A 21,290-nucleotide genomic window follows, 5' to 3' on the forward strand; every position below is an offset into this window, starting at 1 on the left:
CTGCCTAATCCTCTCCATACCCCAACCTCCTCAGCCTTATAGCTAGGACTACAGAGTGGTCAATGGAAGGGTACACATTGGGCTACTTTGCTTCCCAGCCCACTAGGGAAGACCCATGGTCACCTCCTCTCATCTGTCAGCATTGTTCTCCCTGAGTGCCCGCTGTTATCATTCTTTCACCATGTTATAGTGGAGTGAGGGACTTAGGAATGGGTTCTGTTTCTACCACTGTCTAGTTGTATGACCTTGGATATCCCCATCTGTAAAATTAGGGGATGGGATCGGATGATTTTTGAAAGTCCCTGCCAGCTCTGAAATTCTGTGACTTCATAGAACTTGGGGCACAAAGCCCAGGGACAAATGAAGGGACCTTCACTCTTCTGCTTAACTGGGAGGCAGTGATGGTGATGGGGATGTTGCTGGAAAGATAGACCCTCAACTCATGGCCTAGCTTCCTGGAGATAGGTTGATGGCTTTTTCTGGCAAGTGGATAAGCATCTATTGTATATTCAGCCGTGTGATAGTGCCTTGGGGTGGGGGTAGACCAAGGGGTAAGTAGTTCAGGTCTCTGTTGTAGTAACAAAAAATTTCCCTGGGACTTACCACATCCTCAAGCTATGGTACTATATGTCTCCTCTCAATACTTCTACTTTCTTACCATCCATTCACTCTCAGCCCCTTACAGTGTGGTTTCTATCCCAATCACTGTCCTGAAATAGAATGTGTCTTGTTCTGGTGGAAAGAGCATTGGTTATGGAATCTGAGGACGTGGCACTGCCACTGTGTGACCAATAGACAAATCCCTTCCCATCCTTAGGCATCAGTTTCCACTTTTATAAAATTAGGGAGCTAGACTAATTATCTCTCCTAGCTTTAAATCCTGTGATTTTCTCCAATGATCTCTTTTCTTTAAAACAATGTTTTATTGATATCTTTTGATATCACCTACGTTTCCCAATACGTTCCTCTACTCTCCTCAGTCCCAGAGCCATTCCTTATAGCAAAGAATGGGGTGGGGTGGGGGAGAAAGAGAGAGAGAGAGAGAGAGAGAGAGAGAGAGAGAGAGAGAGAGAGAGAGAGAGAGAGAGAGAGAAGAGAGAGAGAGAGAAACAGCTTAGCAACACTAATAACAGTCAAAAAAGTCTGATTATACGCAGTGTTCCCTAACTCTTCAAACAAGGGTGGAGGTGCCTTGGTGCTTTCTCATATCTCCTCTTTGGGGCCAAGTTTGATCATTATACCTTTGCTGCATTCATTTTCAGTTGTTTTACTGTTGCTGAGCTCTCCATTTCCATTGCAGTCATTTTGTAGTACACATTGGTTTCCTGCTTCTACCCTACTCTGCATGGTCCTTATTAATCTTTGGAGCTATTCTGTATGCATCAGCAATGAGTTTGTAATGGCCCCATCCGATGGCCTCTTCTCAGTCTACATCCTCCTTGACCTCTGCAGCTTTTGAATACACCTCATCACTTCACAGTTCTTGACAGTCTCTCCTCCGCTGGTTCTTTTGCCTCTGACGACTTTCTCACTATTTCATAGGCTTCTTCCCCCATCTACACTTAAGTGTGGCTGTCTTTCCTCAGCCTGGTTCTCTGTTTTTCTTCCTTAGTGATCTCCACTTTTATGGCTTTAATTATCACCACCTTCCAGATGGACTTTTAAGTATATTTTAGGTTCTTCAGTGAGCTCCATCTCTTGTGGCCTGCTAGATAGCCTTATCGTGATGATTTTGAAGGTCTTTATCATCACTAAAATTCTGGGCTCTATATTCTTATTTAGGGAGGGGGAAGAGAAGTTGGCTGACTCTCCAAAGAACAGCAGCCTACTTATCTCAAACCCAACATACCTTGAATCGATCTCATCCTTATCCCCTCCAAATTTGCATCTCTTTCCAACTTCCTTATTTTTCTCAATGGTATCAACATCCTAAAGGCAGCATGTCAGAGTGTCTATACTGCTGGACTTAGAGCCAGGAAGATCTGGGTTCAAATCTTACCTCAGCTATATATTAACTGTGTGACCCTAAGCAATAATATCAGTAGCAAACAATTATATAGCGATTACTCGGTGCCAGGCACTGTGCTAGGTACTTTGCAATTATCATCTCATTTGATCCTCACAACAACCTTGGGAGGTAGGTGTTATTATGATCCCCATTTTGCAGTTGTGAAAATTGAGGCAACCAGGTTAAGTGACTTGCCCAAGGTGGCACAGCGAGCAAGGATCTAAGGTTGGCCTTGAACTCAAGCCTTCTTGACTGCAGGCCCAGAGCTCCAGCTGCCCACAGGGCCTGATCACTTTACAGTTGCGTAATGTTTGTTGACTTGACTCTTGTCCTCCTCCATGTGTCAGAAGACGAGGCTGAGTTAGAGGGTCTGTTCCTTCCTCGCTGTAAATGTATGATGGATGACCCTGTCGCTCAGTCTGGAAATACCAGGCTCCTCCCTCCCTCTCAGTTCTCAGGTTCTGTTGATTATCATTCTATGAGCACAGCGGCACATATCTTTTCTGTGCCTTCATTCTCACTGCCATCAGACTAATTTAGATCTTTATCGACTCTGGCTCCCTAATTGGTTTCCCTACCTCCTGTTTTTCCCCTCTCTGCCATCCTTCACACTGTGGCTCACTTAAATTTCCTAATGGCAGCTAAGTGGCTCCCCAGTGGCTTAGAGCTCCATAGTTAAGGTCAGGAAGACCCGAGTGGGAATCAGACCTCAGATACTTCTAGCTGTGTGACCCTGGGCAAGTCACTTCACTTCTGTCTGCCTTAGCTTCCTCAACTCTAAAATATGGGGATCATAACAGCACTTAACCTCTCAGCATTGTCTTGAGGGATCAGGTGAGAAAATACTTGCGAAGTGCTTAGCACAGTGCCTGGCCCAGTAGGTGCTTAATAAAATTAATGCTTGTTTCCTTACTTCCTAATTTGCAAGTCTAATCATGTCACTCTGCTCACTGACCCATCTTAGGTGCCACCTACTCTATGCAGCCCTCCTTGATTTTCTCCCCTCTGAAAGTGATCTCTCTCTCTCCCTCCCCCCCAGAATACTACTATACTTGAATCTCTCCTTTACCCCTAGCGCAGACTACTTTGTGTCCTACTCATTTGTATTATGTGTCATAGCCTATGTATTTGATTGTAAGCTCCCTGAGGGGAAGTGTAGTCTTGTTTTCTCATCCTTGTAAACCCAGCACTGAGCACAGGGCTTGGCTCAATAAATGTCTGATGAATTTGTTTGTGGAGAAGCTCTACTCTTCTACCCTAGAGGACCTTGGGATTTAAAGCTAGACAAGGCCTCTAGTCTAATCCCACTTCATTGTGTGGAGAAGGGAATTGAGGTCACTTGTCCGAGGTCACGCACGTAGCTGGTGGCCGAGTCAGTAAGAGAATTCAGACTTCCAGACTCCTAGACTGAAGTTCTTTCTGCTCAGACATAGATCATATAATGGAATCAATATTAACAGCTCCTTCCCAAGCTGCCCAGGGACTAATTTAGCTGGCTTAGTGTCCTGAGGTCTGTCCCTGGGGATAGTCTATCAAAAAGGGAATGTGATTGGCCACCACTGGTCCAACATGTGGATGCTGGCCCCGGCTGCCCTCATCACCCCCTTGACCGGCGACACTGGCACGTGTGCCTCAACCCCAGGGCGTAAGAGGCCCCAGAGGAAGGGATTGTCTTCCAGATGAAGCAGGAGTGGGAGAGGAAGGAAGCCTGGATCAGTGAAGGGTCTGTGTCGCCTCCCTCCTCACCCCTCCTCCCCTTGTAGCAGGAGGCCAGGGAGTAAACAGGAAAGACTGGCTGTTCCATGATGGGGATTGGGGGTGTTAGAACCAGAGGGAAGTTTGGGGGGGGGAGCACTGAAGAAGAGAGAACAGGAGGAGGGGCCCTTGTGCTTGTCAGTGGGGGGAGGCTGGAGAGCCTGGGCTCCACCGGAGGCTACAGCTGGAAGGGCCTTGGAGAATGTCTTATCAAACCCCATTCATTTTACAAATCAGGAAACTGAGTCTAGGTGGGAGAAGGGACTTGCTCAGTCCTGTAATTAATCAGTAGCAGTGGGCAGGTCTCTCGATTCCCGGTTGAATGCCTTTTCCACTCTATGACTTATGTCTTTTCCTAGCCACTAGGAAGTCTGGGTCTCATTCCAATTTCACCTCACACAGCCCAGCAGCCCCTGCACCTGTACTCTTGGACCACCAAGACTGAGGGGAAAGGTCATTGACACTTGGGATCTTGGCTGGGGCAGGTATTGTACAGTTTCAGAAAGGAGTCTCTCCACTGGTAGAGAATTAGAAAGGAGACCAGATGACCTGCCCAGGGTGGTGAAAGACCCAGACATGTCAATGCCTAACTCCAGACTCTGGCTGCTCCCAAGGGGCTGCCTGCCTGGCACCCCTGCCCCTTCCTTCTGGTCAGAAAGGGAGGCTGTGAAGGGCGGCCAGTCCGGAGCCAGGATAGACCAGCCCCCCAGGACTTGGCCCCTCCAGATCAGATAAGGCCCCGGGAGGACAATAGGGAACACAAACAGTGCTGGGGTGTTTAGTCCGACAGGGTGCAGGGGGCGGCAGAGCCAGGCTGAAGGCGCCGGCCCCAGACAGAGGCCCTGACTTGCCCCTTCATGGGCTGTGGAGATGATGGAGCTTAATTCCCCTACACTTCTATGAGTTCACTTAAGTTTATCCTTGGAACAAGGACCCACATCATACAGTGCCAGAGTGGAAACACATCTTAGAGACTACCTATGTCCAACCCCCCCTTCATTTTAAAGATGAGGAAACTGAGGACTAGAGAAGAGGAGGGACTTACCCAAGGTCACACTGAGAATCTGTAACAGAAGTCCTAAGAAGTGGACATTTGGAGTATCACCAGGTAAAGGAGGATTTAGGGGGCATTTGGGGCACCTTTGAGTCAGGCCAGTCCTGGGAGTGACAGTGGAAAGTTATCTAGTGGAAGAGGTGGACAGCAGACCTTCTACTTGGAGGCTGTCCTATGCATAGCCCACCAGAGCTAAGAATTTGTGGAACAGAGGCCAAGATCCTAGGAACCAGAAGCAAAGGATCCCTTCAAACAACGACAGTGGAATTTCATGGTAAGGGCCTCACCCTCCATCCTGCCTTGTTCATTCACAGGGAAGAATGTGGGGTTGGGATCAGACACCTTTTCATGGCCCCTGGCTCTGGGCCGAGACTGGAGACAGGAGGCTGGCCTCAGTGGTCCCCAGGGGAAGCGCCTACATTCCTGGGGTGGCTAGCAGCCAAGGGGACAGCCACTCTTGAAGTCCCTCCCCCTGGGGTCTTAGCCTGAGAGGATGTTCTCTCCTTGATCCACCTCCCCCCTCCTCCCTCCCCCAAGATTCCTGGTCAGCAAGGAAGTCGGAAAGAGCCAGATTCACTGACCAGTCTGTGGAGAAATCTCTGGGGCTCTTCTGAGGAAACAGAGCTGTCTGCTCCAGGAGAAGCTTAATTAGTGTGTTCTCTTAGAGGTCCTGGGTCATCTGATAAACTTAGGCTTTCTAAGACCCGGGGGGTCCTGGATACCACCTCATTTGGACTGGACGTGTGATCTTGAGTGATAATACAGATAACTTCACATTTACATAGTGCTTAAAGTTTTGCAGAGTTGCTTTCCTCATAATACAGGGTGTCCCCAGAAGTCTGAGTGCCATTTTAAGCTATTAAAGCTAAAGCTTAGAACTTCACTAAATTCGAGGCAGGTGGTTCAAGAACAAGGTGTCCTGAAAGTCTTAAGGCCATTAAAAGCTTAAAACTGCACTGAGACTCTTGTGATCCTCTACTATATTATTTTACAGATGAGGAAACTGAGGCTCTGAAAAGGCTGAGCAAGTAAAGCATAATCACATGGCTTTTCAGTGCCTGAGGTAGGATTAGGTCCTAGTCTTCCCAGTTACAAGTCCAGTGTGCTGCCCCCTATCCCACACTGCCTCCTTTCCTTTCTGAAGGTGGTACTTACTATAGGAGGAGCACTAGATTTGGAGTTAGGTGGTTGAGGGTTAAATAAATAAATAAAGGTAGTTGAGGATCCTTTGACCTTGGACAAATCGTTTAATCTCTCTGGTCCTTAGTTTCCCCATCTGTAATAAAACCTATCTTCCAGGATATGGTGAGGAGAAAATGAGATGATATTTGTAAAGTGCTTTGCAAACCTTAAAAGTCCCATGCTAAGGGGCAGCTAGGTGGTACAGTGCATAGAGCTCTGGCCTTGGAGTCAGGAGGACCTGAGTTCAAATCCAGTCTCAGACACGTAACACTTACTAGCTGTGTGACCCTGGCCAAGTCACTTAACCTCGATTGCCGCATCAAAAAAAAAAGTCCCTTGCTAGTTATCATCATCATCATCATCATCATCATCATCATCATCATCATCATCATCGGTGGTGGTGGTGGTGGTGATGGTAATAGTTAGTAGTAGTATTTTATGAGCCAGTTAGACTAGATGGTCTCTAAGATCCCTCTTAGTTCTTTTGGGCAGAGGTGGGGAGTCATGAGAATGAATTCACAAATTCATTCAGGAGAATGCAAGTTCTCCTATGATCCCCTATCTAGGCCTCAGTTTCCTCATCTGTACAATAAGAAGGTTGAGCTAGATGGTCCCTACATTTTAGAAATAACAGCAGCTGACCATTTACCACCCAAGTTCACACCCATGACTTCATTTGTCCTCCCCCATGCCCTACAAGGCAGGTAGGACAAGTATCATTAATCCCATTTTGCAGACAAGGACCATAAAGGCCAGAGGAGTGATGTCGCTTGTCTTTGTTCACACAACATGCCAGCCAGGAGTCAGAGCTTGAGCTTGGGGCTCCTTCCTCTTCACCTCCCTTTGTGCACGGGGAGTTATGGGCAGGTAAATGAAGGTTGTTGTTCTGTGGGCCAGTATTACGCACTTGGTGGATTTCCTCCCAGACCCACACCCACGCCAGCCTGTGTCGGGTGCCTGCTGTCTTTGATGGGAAGTTCCACTTCCCCATTGGAAGTGGTCAGAGTGGCGCCCTTGGCTAGTACTGTCTTTCTATTCTCATTCTCGTCTATGATGTCTGGCTTCCCATTTACACACTTGAGAAACTGAGTTAGTTTTGTGCAGCTACTGAGCTCAGAGCCAGGTCCTCTGGCTCCAAGATTAGTCCTCATTTCCCTGACTTTCTCAGTTGGGTCACTTATCTCCTCATCCTTGAAATGGAAGAATTAGCCTAAGTCTCAGGTTCCTAGATTTGATGCTGGAAAAGGCCTTAGTGCTCAAATAATTCAACCTCTTTGTTCTACAAATGAGGAAGCAAAAGCCAGAAAGATTAAGCAATGGCCGGGATCACATGGGCTATTAGGAAATGACAGAAGTGGGATTTGAACTCAGGTCCCCTGACTCCAAATTCAATGTTCTTTTCACAGTATTCTTAGGGATCTCACATGAGCCACCTCTAAATCCTCTCATTCTACTATCTGATAGTTGGTGAGAGGAACTGGGATAAAGGGACAAAGAGAAGCTGATATTTGGTGGACTAACAGGGTTGGGGTGGGTGGGCTGTGAAGCCTCTTTCCCTGTCCTGTTCCCCTGTTCTGGGGAGAGGACCGTGTAGAGAGTGGGCACCGTAGGAAAATGTATGAAGGGGATTTTAGAAAACTCCCGTGGGCTGTCCACTATCACTTGCCCCAGAAGAGGAGGCAGTTATCAATTCAATTCGATTCAATTCAATCAGCAAGCAGCAAGCGAGTTTTCTGCTTTTTGAGCTCTCTCTCCCTATCTCTGACACTCCTAACACCCACACCTTGACCCCGTCTCTACACAGCCAGAACTCCACCATGCCCTCTCCCCTGTAGTTTCAGGAAAAGGCACAGGACAGCAGGGTGCCCGCTCCCCTCCTCCACCCTAGCTGGGGGCTTCACTGAAAGGCTAAGGGGGAAGCAGCTGGAATCTAAACCCCATTGTCTTGGATGGATCCCCCCCACACCCTCCCCTCAGCTCTTTCCTCCCCTAGGGATCCTCTTCCTGGCAGATCTTGCTCAGTGCCCAGATTCCCGGCATTTCCGAGGGTGGGATATAGGGACCATAGGGGCATCAGCAAGGGCCTTCCTCGGCTCCTTGCCTGGGGGCGGGCCAAGGCCCTGGAATGTGTGTTTGGGTTCCTGAAGGGAGCTGCCCTCTGTCCCTGAGGAGACTCAGCAGTCTTCAGACTCTGGCCCCTCCCTTCCTCCCTTCTCCCCCCCCCCCCAACTTCTGGTGGGCAGTCTTCTCGCTGGCGAGAGACCTTTGAGATAAACCATGGTCACGGCCTTTGATCTCATTAGCCACTGTCCAAGATGAGACATCAGGAGGCAGCTGACTGGATAGGCTAGGTATTGAGGGAAAGGAGCTGTCCAGGGGTGGGGAGGGGGGCGGTGGCCTTGTCAGGCATGGGTGAAGGGAGCTGTCCAGGGGTAAAGTCTTGGTCTCCTGGGACTGGGGAGACCGAACAGAGGATAGCAGACACAAGTACTCTCAAATCGGTTATCTGTGCTAATGAAGGAGAGACAGTCTGGAAAATCCAAAAGCAATTGGATAATTTTTTAAAATAGCAAATATATACATTGGATATATATTATGAATTACATTAAGTGATTTTTTTCTCTCTATCTGACTAAGGCTGGTCACCAAAATGAGTTTGCATTCGCTGAGCAGAGAGTCCCGGGGGCTGGGGCAGCGAGCCCAGGAATAAAATGTGCCACAGATAGGTCAGTTGTTGATAAAGAAGAGTACAGGAGCTAGTTTCACTCCCAGTTCTCTGTTCTCACAAGTGTAGCTCTGGGTGGTCAGAACAACAGGTTTCTAGGGTGAGCTACTACCATCTCTGGTATTCTCCTTCCCTCTCTGGGCCTTGGTTCCCCGCCCCCTTTCATGAAGCCTTCCCTGACCACCTCAGCCTAAATCAATGTCCTCTTCTTTTGAACTTTTAATGTCCAAGGGCTTTGGACACTCATTCTGGCCCTTAATCATCAGATAACCTCTGGGTCTACTTTCTAACCATACCAAGTATTTGTTTGACTTGTCTCCCTAACGAGGTATTAAACTCCAAGAGGGCAGAAGCTACTTTGCACTGACCACAGAGTATCAGATTAGGTATATGGTAAATTTAATACACTGTTGAATAAATGAATGGACAACCAATGATCACTCTCTAAAGAGTGCTTTGAGATCCCGAGAAGAAAGGCATCAGATCCTTCCTCAAAGGCTACTGACTCCTTCTGATCCGCCGGCCACCAGCTCTTACCCCCACTGACCCCAGTAAGGCTATGAGTCCAACTGACCAGAAAGTGGGACACCCAGGGATTTCCCCTCTTGGGGACTGACGCTTCTCAGGGGCTGATTGACAGAACCAGATGTTTCCTGCCAGATGTTCCAGTCCCCAACACTGGAGGCTGGAGAGAGCTGAAGAGGGGAGGTGGGATAGGAGTGGGGGAGGGGAATAAAGGAGTTCTGTCAGTCCCTGACAGCCCCCCAGTCCCAAGCCCAGACTCTAAACAGCACTTCCTCTCTCCCTTTGGCTGGTAGCCGCCCCAAAGCCCCTCCTCTAAGGAAACTCATTTCCTGCCTCCCCAGGTCACTCCCCGGGCTGGGCTGCTCGGGAGCAGCTCGCTCCAGAGAGTGCCCAGCCTCTGGTCAGCTACCCCAGCCAGGCTTGAGGACAGAGCTCTCTCTCTCTCTCTTTCTCTCTCTAACAACCTCTCTCCTCACAACCCCGCTGGGTTCACCCTCCCCTGGCCCCTCCACATCATCCCATCCTTCCTGCCTCTTCCTCCATCTTTTCCCCCCCCACACTCCCCCCACCCTTGAGAAGGCTGGAGCAGGGAAGCTGCCGGACCCCTTGCCTCTGCCCCTTTGGTCACAAGGACAACCCACGCCATCCAGCGAGGCCCCCGGCCACCTTACCTCTGGACACTGGATAAGGTCCCGAGGACAGACAGACAGAGGAACGGCATGGAGGGAGCCTTCTACATCGCGATGTTCCTGGCTGCTTCTGTCGTCAGCCTGGCAAGTAGGTGGCTCACAGTCCCCACGACTTGCCCCAGGACCTTCTCTCACTCACCTTCTCCAGTGAAAGGTCTTTCTCTGCCATTAGGGAGTTCTTTTGCCTTCATTAACTGGTGGTTTTGAGGGCCCCTCTTTCCCTCTCTCTTGGGCTAGAGTCAGTTTGGCAGGATCTCCTTGTCCGGGTTCAGGCCAGCCTCCATCTTCACCTCCCTTCTAGTATCTAGCCTCTTGTTGGCCTCTCAGAACACAGCCAGACAATGACGAGTAGAGCCCACCATCTCTGAACCCTGGTCTACCTCTCCCCACCCGACCCACCCATCTGGGAATACACCCACCAGACTCATTCTGCTTCTGAGATAAGGTGAGCTCCAGTAACAGTCTAGTAGAAAGTGCTCCCTGAGTCAGGAAACTTGGGTTTTCATCCTAGTTCTACTGATAGACTTGGGCAAGTGACTTCATCTACCTGGGATTCAGTTTACTTCATAAAATGAGGGATTTGGACTCCATAATTTCTATGGATCTTTCCAGATCTAGAGATCCATGCATGATTCTGTAAATAGTTTCCCAGTGACTCTTCAGACCAGATGCTCCTGGGCTCTTCCTGTCTTTAGGGGCTTGGTAGGGAGAAACTGAGTCCATTTTTTGCTTTCATCAGAACCTTTTCCCCCATCTCATTCCCTGCTCTCCCCTTCACCAGGTAAAGATAGTAATGGCTTACAGGGAGAGGTGTATTTGGGCTGATATCAGTTCCTAGGACCTAGATCCTGCAGTTCCACTCCTGAGGAGAGGGAGACCAGAGTCTGGGGACAGTAGGCCTTTGCCTCTGAGAGGAGGGATGCCCTTCCATCCATACACTCCATAGTTAGTGCCTCTAGCTCCCGAGCTAGGGATGATTGAGGCTCTATTCATATGGAAAACTCCAACCCCATACTTCGCCTCATGCACAATCTGGGAAGACTGACCAGGGCAGGCTGGGGTGAGGACTATAGGGAAGGGCCTAGAGCTCCTTCAGGAGGGAGCTATGGGTTGAGGCTGAAGGTGGCTTGGCCCCTTCACAGTGTAAAGAACACAAGACTGAGAGTCAGCAGACCTGGGTGCTGGTTCTGATCCTGTCACTCACAATTAGTGTGATTCGGGGCAAGTAGCTCTATTTCCCTGGGCCTCAGTTTCCATATCTATAAAATGAGGTGCTATGTCTCAAGACGTACCATAGGTATAATGCTGTGATCTAAAGTCGTTTCCGGCTCTGACATTACATGTTCTAAGATCATGTTCAGCCATAATAGTCTATAATTCAGTGAAACCAAGAGGTGATGTTCACCCAAGGGCTACTTGAGATTGCGCCTGACTCCTCTGTTTCTCAGATTATCCTTGAGACTCTTCAGAAACCTGCTGAAGGGATAGGAGAGGTGGGAAACACTGGGCAGGACCCCCTACAAAATCTGCTCTATGCCTTTGCATTGCTGAAGCTTGCCAAGCCCCCCAGCCCCTCACTTGGAAGGAATTGGGGGCTTCAGAGAAAGCCAAAAGCCTCCTACAAATTATGCTATATAGCTCCATATCTCCCTCATTCTCCTCTCAACTCCCTCCTGACTTGTCTTGTAGGTCCAGATCCCTGCACATTCCTGGGCCCTGGGATCAGGGGGCCATGGACTGAGTTCTGGCTTCCCACTCCACTGGGGGTGAGTGTTTGAGGCAGGGAAAGTTTGGTCCAAGAGGCCCAAGGAGAGGGTGGCAGGAACACTCCAAATTCTGTAAATAGAGAAGGGGGTTTGGAAAGAGGAAATCAACAGAGTTCATCCAGGAGTCAGGAGATAGCATGGGCTGCAGAACCCCTGAGTTCACTTTCCTAGGTCTGTCCCCTGATCTCTTGGGACATGCCATAGAATCATAGACTATTTGAGTTCACAGGGACATTATAGATTATCTGGCCTTGGAGTTCAATACTACCAACTGTGTAGCACTGGGCAAATCACTTAAAGCTCTCTGGACCTCAGTTTCCTCATCTGTAAAACGGGGATAATTCTTGAAGGGCTTTTCAAAGTGCTTTGTATAAACTTTAACGTCTCTTACAAAGGAGGAGACTTTTCCTCCTCCTCTTCCCACTATTTGAATATTTAACACTCTCATTTTATAGATGAGAGACCTGAGGCTTATACGGGGGCAGTAACTTACTCAACGTCCCATAGCAAGTCAGTGGCAGATCTGTGATGATGGACTGAGGTCACCCAGCTCCTGCTCTGGGCCTTTTCCTTTTCCCTCTAACTGCTTCATTTTGCTGCAAATTTTTGACCCGCTTTGTTTTTTTTCAGTTGTATAAATTGTACAAATTGTATTCATCGAGACAGTTTCTTGTTTGTGTCCTATCAGAGTAGTATGTATACAAGGAAAGTGGATTTGCACACGGCTGCCCGGCTGATTGCCTGTGCTGGAGAGGATGGGGGATGAGTCCTACACAGGATTGACAGGGCTCAATAGAGGTCTCCTCAGTCCTGTTCTTGGGCACTACACTCAGGGCCTGGAGTCCTGCTCCATCTCTTCAGGGCGGCTGACTCTTCCTGCAGAGGGCCCGGGTAGGGGAAAGAGCATAAGATTCAGAGTCCAAGGGCTTGAGTTTCAATCTTAGCCTGCTTCTTGCTGTCTGCGTTTTTGGGCCTGTTTCCTGTACCTATAAAATGAAAGGGTTGGACTAAAGGTTTCTGCCAGTTCTTTGATCTTATCTTCAACCTTAGGGGAAAAGTAGCTTTGAGCAGTAAGGTTGGGATACACACACACACACACACACACACACACACACACACACACACACACAGAGTCCGCCTCTGGAAAGTCTTGGGGAATGAAGATTCCAGAAGTGTCTTGGGAGAATATTGAGATGATAATTTTTCACATTTATATGGTGTTCAAAGGTTTATATGTATGTCCTATACATGACATCTCCAGCATGACATAGTGAATCAAGAACTAGCTCCTGAGTCAGAAAGAACAGGATTTGAGCCCTGCCTTTGACACTGACTGTGTGACCCTGGACAAGTCACTTAACCTCTCTGTGCCCAAGCAACTCCCTGAAATCCTAAGTGGCCAAAGGGTTGCTGATCTGCATTGGCAGAGGGAATCTCCTCATTGGGAGTTCTCTATATTGATGAAATCTCACATCTGGACCATAAAAACCTCCAGATTTAAAGAACACTTCCCTCACAATGCCTCATGAGCTAGATAGTGCAAGTATTCCAGATAGGGACTAGACTCGTGATTTCATTTGTATAGGGAATTATATTTACATGTAATACATAATATTTCTATGTACACTATAGATGTGTAGGCAAGGACACTCCCTCTGCCAGTATAAGTCAACACCTCCCTAGGCCCTAGAGCAGACATGTTACTATCTACAACACTGCAGCAAACGGAGTTAGAATGTAATTGGGAAATATTTAACAAAATAAATTAAACTATAGTATAACAAAGATAATATATTTTAAAACTGAGTCAATATATAGCCAGCAAGGGATCCTTATATTCAGATTAGTGGTCTGTTTCTTTTGGAGTGTGACACCATTGGTTTACAGCCCTAAATGGTTAAACGACATATCCAGGGTCACACAGCCAGTCAAAGGCAAGATTTGAACTGAGGTCTTTTTGGCTCAGAGGCCAGAAAATATCTATGCCATACTATCCCTCAAGTACTTTTCCCCCCATCTTAGATAAGAGGTTAGTTACTTGCTAATGAAAATAAACATGTTTATAGACCTAGCACTGTGACCTGGGGTTTAGGGTGACCAGGTTGGGACAGCCTGGGCTGCAGTGTGATAGCCTGAGCTAACCCAAAAGAGATTGGAGGGGGTCAGTACCTAGGACCAGGGCCAGAGACCTTTGGATCAACTTCTTGCCCACATCCCATAGTCATCCTTCATCTAAAATGAGGATCGACAGTGCGGACAGACATCAGGGTCAGATTTCTTCAGAACAGACTTCTTAACCTTTTTGGTGACTTAAGATTCTGCCTATGGCAACTCAGTGGTGCCTCAGAGAGGTAGAGAGATAGCGAGGTAGAGCTCTGAGCTTGGAGTCAGGATAGATCTGAATTCAAATCCAGCCACAGACACTTTGTAACTCTGGGTGAGACATTTAAACTTGATTTGCCTCAATTTCTTCATTTGTAACAGAGGGATGACAATAACACCTATTTATGAGGATCAAATGAGATAATAATTGTAAAGCATTCAGTACAGTGCCTGGCACCTAGTAAGTACTATATAAATGTCAGCTATTACTTTTATTATGAGCCCCTTCTCAGAATGATGCTTTAAAAAGAATCATAATTGAAAAAAATGCTAAACTTTAAGTAGAGAGTAGTAAAAATAAAAATACATTTTTTTCCCATCTGAGTTCACAGATCCCCTGAAATCTAACAACTCTTGCTTTAGACGGTAACAGGTCCTTGATCTGTGAAAGTATCTGAAATACTTTTTGTTTGGGGGTGGGGTGGGGAGAAATCAATGTCCTGAGCCCCTGCCCCTGGACATTCTTCAAAGTGGCTTAGATTCCAAGAGATAGTTTCATTCTGATGTCATTCCAAAGGGAAGATCAGAAAACTCCTAATATATTCTCTAGCCTTCACCTGCCTTTTTCTCACAATCTTTGTCTCCTTCCCACTGAAGAAGGATCATCTAATCCATTCTCCACATTTTACAAGTGAGGAAGCTGGGGCCCAGGGCAATTAAATGACTTACCTAAGGTCATGCAGGCAGTTAAGTGTCAGAGACAGCATTTGAACTCGTCTTCGTTCGCCACATCCCTGTGTCCTTTCCACGACACCATCCTGCCCCATCTCTTGACTCTCTCCAGCCCAAGATCGCTATCTTAGGATCATAAAATTTGGAAATGGGAGGGATATTGGAGGTCATCCTGCCTTCAAGATGAGAGAAGCAGGGCTAGACAGCATTTCATTCACAAAAGATGAGGCTGTCTTAGTAGACTGAAAGCTTGATATCCATTATAATTTAATGATGTGACATGGCATTTAAAAAATCCAGAAAGATCAAGAAAAGTGACTCCCTCCGTGTTGCCTCTGGTCAGAATGTCCTGGGTTCCACCTTTCGGGAAGGACATTTACAAACAGGAGGACAACGAATTGGCTTCCCATTCATTACATTTGAGGCTCAGTTGAAGGAAGTTGGCATGTTTAGCCTAGAGGAGATTGAGAGAGCATGTGAGAGAAGAAATGAAATATCTCAAAGGCCATAATGTAGACGATAGGTAAGATTTCCTCGGCCCCAGAAGTCAGAGCCAGAAGCAGTTAACTGGAAGTTATGGGGAGGTAGATTTAAACTCTATGTATGGAAAAATTTTCTGGCTATTAGTCACCCACAAGTGGAATGGGATGCCTTGGGAGCTATGGGATCCCCCTCACTTGAAATATTTAAAGACTAGATGATACTTATTTGGGCTACTATAGCGATGACTTCTGGTCAGGTTTGGATTTGGACTAGATGGCCTCTGGGGTCCCGTCCAACCCTGAGATACAACTGAGGAAATTGAGACCCAGTTAGGTGAAGCATTTGTCCCAAGTTACACGGAGTGGTAAGAAGCAGAGCTAGGGATTCAAACCCAGATCCTCTGGTTCCAAATCCAGCACCCTTCCCACTGTACCACACTGTCCCCTTCTAGTCCGACCTCTCCATCAGCAGGTCAGTCAACAGCACAGAACGAGCGTTTTCTGTGGACCAAGACTGTTCAAGCTAGAGGAGATATTGGAAGTTTTTGCGTCCAGCCTCATCTTTGTACAGAGGGGGAAGCCAGTGCCCACCCAGACTGGAGAGCTGACCTGCTTTAGGTCACACACAAGTTAGTGGCAGAACCACCAGAAAGTGGCTGCTGACCTTTTCCACCAGAGCTGAGTCTTGCTTTTTGATTTATTTCTCCACATTTCATTTCGTTGGGACACATTAGTTTATGGAGAGTTCAGCCTGATTCAAACACGGACAGATCTCAAAGCATCATTAACACCCTTCTGTCTCCAGTCACCCCACTCGCTGGCTGGCTGGCTGGCTCGCTCTTACCCATAGAAGCCTCCTCCCTCAGACCTTTCGTGTTTCCCTGGTGCCTGCCTAATTGTGATTAAGCTTTGTTTTGATACCGTCCCCCCCCCCCCCGGCTGGCCCCACTGGCCATGGGGAGACAGGATGGGGCGTCACACTCCCTTCTGTCTCCCCATTCTCGTCTGTGGCGGGGAGGAGGAGGGTGAGGGGGAGAGAGCAGGCATTCGAGAAAGCCCCTAAGGACCAAAATAAACCAGCGGTTATCTGATCTCCCAGCTGGCCCGGTTATCTGATCATTACATAATGCAGTCCAGCTGGGCCTCTCCTCGCTGATAGTATAAGGGCTTGGGAAGGAGGGATGAGAAGAGACAGAAAAATGTTAGGTTTTTTTTTTTCACACTCTGCTAGCAATCAAATCATTATCTTCATTCTTAGAAAGGATATGTCTGTCAATTGTCCTGTGATACCTCCCATAGTCACTATGATTTCCTAAGCCAAAATACTCTTCCTAGGGCCTGGCTCCCTTACTTGTATCGTCTTCCCTGTTAGAATGTGAGCCTCCTGAGGGTAGGAACTGTCTTGCTTTTTTGTAGCTGGACTCCTACAAGTGTCTGGCACAGATGCTTTTTTGCGCATTCATTCGTAACACTTCTAGATTTACAGAATCTCAAGAATTGTAGAGTTGGAAGACGACTATAGAGGCCAGAAATCTTCTTGAGTGGCTTGTGGTGTGTTAACATGTGTTGGTCTTGGGCAGTAATTTCTAAGTACCAGGGTGGTGTCCAATGCCCCTATCCGCAGCTATTTCCCTTTTGGCCACTAGCACTCAAGATGGTGCCCGTGCTGTTGGTATTGACCTGGTGAAGAGCTGGAACTCTTCCTAGAGGGCACCATCATATAGACTTTTCTCTATCTAAAGGTCTATATTCCCTGGCACTGAGAAAAGGGATACGGGGTTGGATGAAAGAAAGTCCAGGGGTCAATGGAAGGTTCCTCTCACCCTCATCCCCCATGTCCCCCCACCCTCTCATTCAGGCTTGCTTCTGTTCCCCACCAGAGCCCATCTTTGATCTCGAAGAAAACAGGAAGTGAGCAGGACAAGATGGAGACACAAACTTCCAAACAGTCTCCCCTTCTCCATCCTCCTCCTCCTGGCTCTGTGCATTCCTCAGGACGAGGTGTAGGGGGCCTGCTTCCTCTCCCCTTCCATGCCTGGCAGAGTAAATTTCCACTCTCTTCCCTCCCAGCTCAGAGCTTCCTGTCGGCCCCAGTGAGGGGAGGCCCAGAATGTAGTCTGGTCATCCTCCTACTTCCCTTACTCCCTGGCATCATGGGATCACAGGGCTGAGAGCAATAAAGGACCTTGGACATCAGCTAATTCATTCCCCCTCACTTTTCAGAAGAGGAAATTGAGACCTGGAGAAGGTAAATAACTTGCCCAAGGTCACAGAAGTAATTAGCAAAACTGGGATGGGAGCTCCCCATTCAAGTGATCGATTGGGTTGACTCTGAATCCATTAGTCCCCTCCTAGACCTTTTAAGTCCTTTCCAGGTCATCTGTTCCAGCTCCCCCATTCTACAGATGGGGTAACTGAGGGCAAGAGATGAACTCTGATTTGCCCAAAGTCATAAGGTAGGAAGTGGCAGGACCAAGTCTGGAAGCTATGACTCCTGTCTCCTGGCCCAGAGATCTTTTTAATTTAGCATATAACTGGGCCAGCTAGGTGGCGCAGTGGATAGAGCACTGGCCCTGGAGTCAGAAGCACCTGAGTTCAAATCCAGTCTCAGACCAGACACTTGACACTTACTAGCTGTGTGACCCTGGGCAAGTCACTTAACCCCATTGCCTAGCAAAAACAAAAACAAAAACGAGGAACCCAAACAATAATTTAGCGTATAACAGCACCTTTAAATAACTGAGCCAAAAGTCTCCCCCATCATTCCCCCAACTGGTGTTTTCTGTGATTTAAATAGCCAAAAAACAAGTACTGGAGGAGCCTTCTTATGTACCATCCCTGTGCCTAGCAATCTGAGGGAAACAGGAGAGGAAGGCACAGCTTTTTCTCTCTTGTCTTGGTGACATAAGACATACACAGACGATCCTCTGTCTGTATTTTTCCTACTCACTGTCAATCAATTAATTAAATAACAAACATTGGTCATACAATTACTATGCACCAGGAATGCAAAGATAAAAACAAAATAGCTCCTGCCCTCGAGAAGCTTATGTTCTTTCCTGTTAGCCCTGCTGACCTGTGGGGAGAAGAGATGGCCCTAGAAACCAGCCTGTGTGACTGTGCCTCAGTTTTCCTCATTTGTAAAAAATGAGGTGATTGTACTGAATGACCTCTGAAGTCCCTTTACGCTCCAGTTATGTGATCCAAAGTGTGCTAGGTTAGCACGTTATAACAATTCTTCTTTTCCTCGGGCAAGGCAGGGGTATTTGGGAGGGTGGGGGTGGAGACAGGATACCTATCTGTCATTCTGAGGCAAGCATATCTCCATCCAGCCAGGCATCTGGTTGATACATGGGCAGGGCCACTGGGGCAGGGCCTGGAATTGTAACTCTCCAGCCAGCTGTGGTTTGGTAGGTAGAGCTGTAATTGGAGTGCCCCACCCTACCCCTGGCCCAGGGTAGTGCCAAGTTAATAGAGTTGTCTATACGAGGAGGCATCCCTCCACCTCTTCTGTTTGCTGGTTGAGGTCTATGGGTCTTGAAAACCAAACACTTGGAAGTACTCAGCGGTTATCCTCAACATTTTGCTAGCACCCAGTGGAAAAAATCAGGGTCCCACCCTGAACTATCTCCACCATTTAGTGGAGTCAGTGAACAGCCTCTGCGATGTCTCATCCTTATCAACAAGGATTTAGTTCTGTGTAGCAGGCACTGTAGTACGTGTTCAGAAGGACACCAAGGTACGAAGGAAAAAAGAGAACTGAGCTTTTAGAGGTGGAAGGAACGGTTGAGACCACGTAGGCTTACCCCTTCATTTTTAAGATGAGCCACTGGGAGGCCCGGGAGTTGTGTCTTGTTGGAATTCACAGAGCTAGCTAGAAGTGTCAGAGTTAGGATGAGATTATTACTGACTGTCGCCAAACTTAGAACTCAGCATGACCCTCAGATTAGTCCCCTAAGAGGGCATGCATTTCTTTTTTCTATCACATTTAATTTTTTTTTCCTTGCCTAGCATGATTTAACACTCTGCTAGCTTGGAATCTACTTAAAGGAGATCCGACATAAGCAGTGTCTCTGGGACAGGACAAACTTTGGGCTTAGTGCTCCCCTAGGAAGTCTTGAGAGGTAGCTGGGGGTGCCTTCAAAATGGGACACTGGTGTGATCTCAAGGGTGATGGGATCAACCAATCTGATGGTAGGAAAATGAGTCAAATTCCACTCTTCCTTTGGTAACCAATCGTGGGCTTTGTCTCCAACAGAACCACTAGATCTCTTACCCCCCCACATACCCTGACTCTGCCACTTCCCTCTGCTAAGTAAACTCCCACCTTTCCCCTTCTGAACCAGGCACTGGACCCTCAGGGGAGTCATGACCTACAACAGCTGCTGCCCAGATGCTTTTGTGAAACTCCATCGAGCACGCCTGCCCCTTGCCCCCCAGATCGCCCCTCATCTTTTCGGCAGAAGGCCTGGCATGGAGTCACACAGGATAAGCAAACATGTCTTTGCTGTTGTTCTTGTTCAGTCATGACCCCGTTTGGGATTTTCTCAGCAGAGACACTGGAGGGGTTGGCCATTTCCTTCTCCGGCTCATTTTACAGATGAGGAAACCGAGGCAAACAGGGTGAAGTGACTTGCCAGGGGTCATATAGCTAAGTGTCTGAAGCCCGATAAGCTCAGATGATGAGTCCAGGCCTGGCACTCTATCCACTGCACCAAGCAAACATGAATGGTTCGCAAATATCTCTACATCATCTTCCTCTTCCCCTTCTTCCGAAGCCACCCCTCTTCAGGACTTTCCTATCACTGCCATGGGCACCACCATCCTTCTGGTCACCCAGGGTAGTGATCTGGCATCATCTCTGACTCCTCACCCTCCCTCATCCCACACAGATGCCCAGTCATGTAATCTCTCCCTTCCCAACATCCTCAACATCTGGCATTTGAGTTCCCTTCCACCCTCAACATCTGGCATTTGAGCTCCTCTCTCTCTATTTCCAGAGTTCCCTTTGCCCACAGCCATTATCACTTTTCTCCTGGACTATTACAATAGCCTGTCCTATGGTCTCCCTGCCTTTAAGTCTCTCCCTCTTCCAATCCAGAGATTCTCTTCAGTCTTTGCTCTGTGCTCGATCAATTCCAGTGGCTCCCTATTGACCTTAGAACCAAATATAATTTCAAGTTTATCTCTCATTCTTTTTCAATTTTTATTTTTTATAATGTACATAATTACCAGAACAGAAATATACTAAATAATTTATACACGTGTAAAAGTAGAAATATTGAGAGTACGTGCTCAAAATTTGTTTTGGTTTTTTATTGATGGAGCACATGGCCAAAAAAGTTCAGAGATCCTTTTGGACAAAGCTCTAGACCCAAAGTGAGAGACTGGGCCCACTTCCCTCCCCTTTGGCCTTGCTGGGTTTTGATGGCATTGTTCACCAGAGATTGAATTAGTAACTAATAGACAAAAAGAGAGGACAGGGTGGTGTATTGTATAAAGAGCTGGCTTAAGCATCTGGAAAGCCTGGGTTCCAAGTCTCTCTGCTCACATATAACAACCTCGGACAAACCATTGAATGTCTCTGTGACCCAGACAACTTCCCAAAGCCTTGTTGTAGAGCAGATGGCGATCTGCACTGGTGAAGGGGGTTTCCTTATTGGGAGTTCCCTAGTGAGTTCCCAGTGAAATCTCAAGTCCATTCCACAGGCAAAGCTCTGGATTGTGGATGGTTCTGTGAGCTGTCATTAGAGGGCCTGTTCCATTCTATTCCCAGCTCTGATACTGATTGAGCTGATGATGATTCCCTTCGGCCTACAGGGCATTTTTATTCCTTTTCAGGGGCCCTGCAGGGCCCCAGAGAATGGGTGAGAAGAGGGAAAAATAACCTAGTCCCAGAGGTAGAAACTTCCATTGCCTCTTACGGGCTACAGCCCTCAAGACTAAGAAATAAGTCATGATTCTCTCAAGCCTGGGTGCTCTGGACCCTGGGCCAACCCTCGGGCTGGCGACAGCCCGGGCCAGTCACACACGTGTGAGTGACTCACATC

The 21,290-nt window shown here is 47.7% G+C and overlaps 1 protein-coding gene across 1 annotated transcript in view; it reads left to right on the forward strand.

Moving 5' to 3' along the window:
* The first annotated feature begins 9,564 nt into the window (after nucleotides 1-9,564).
* Nucleotides 9,565-21,290, forward strand: part of ENG (endoglin) — a 38,219-nt gene continuing 26,493 nt past the window's right edge. The window contains exon 1 of the mRNA XM_020965473.2: nucleotides 9,565-10,026. Coding sequence (XP_020821132.1) covers nucleotides 9,969-10,026 — 58 coding nt within the window. The 5' untranslated portion in view covers nucleotides 9,565-9,968. The remainder of the gene's footprint in view (nucleotides 10,027-21,290) is intronic.

This window comes from Phascolarctos cinereus, unplaced genomic scaffold (assembly GCF_003287225.1).
Source record: "Phascolarctos cinereus isolate Bilbo 61053 unplaced genomic scaffold, phaCin_HiC Scaffold_2;HRSCAF=192, whole genome shotgun sequence".
Taxonomy (NCBI): domain Eukaryota; kingdom Metazoa; phylum Chordata; class Mammalia; order Diprotodontia; family Phascolarctidae; genus Phascolarctos; species Phascolarctos cinereus.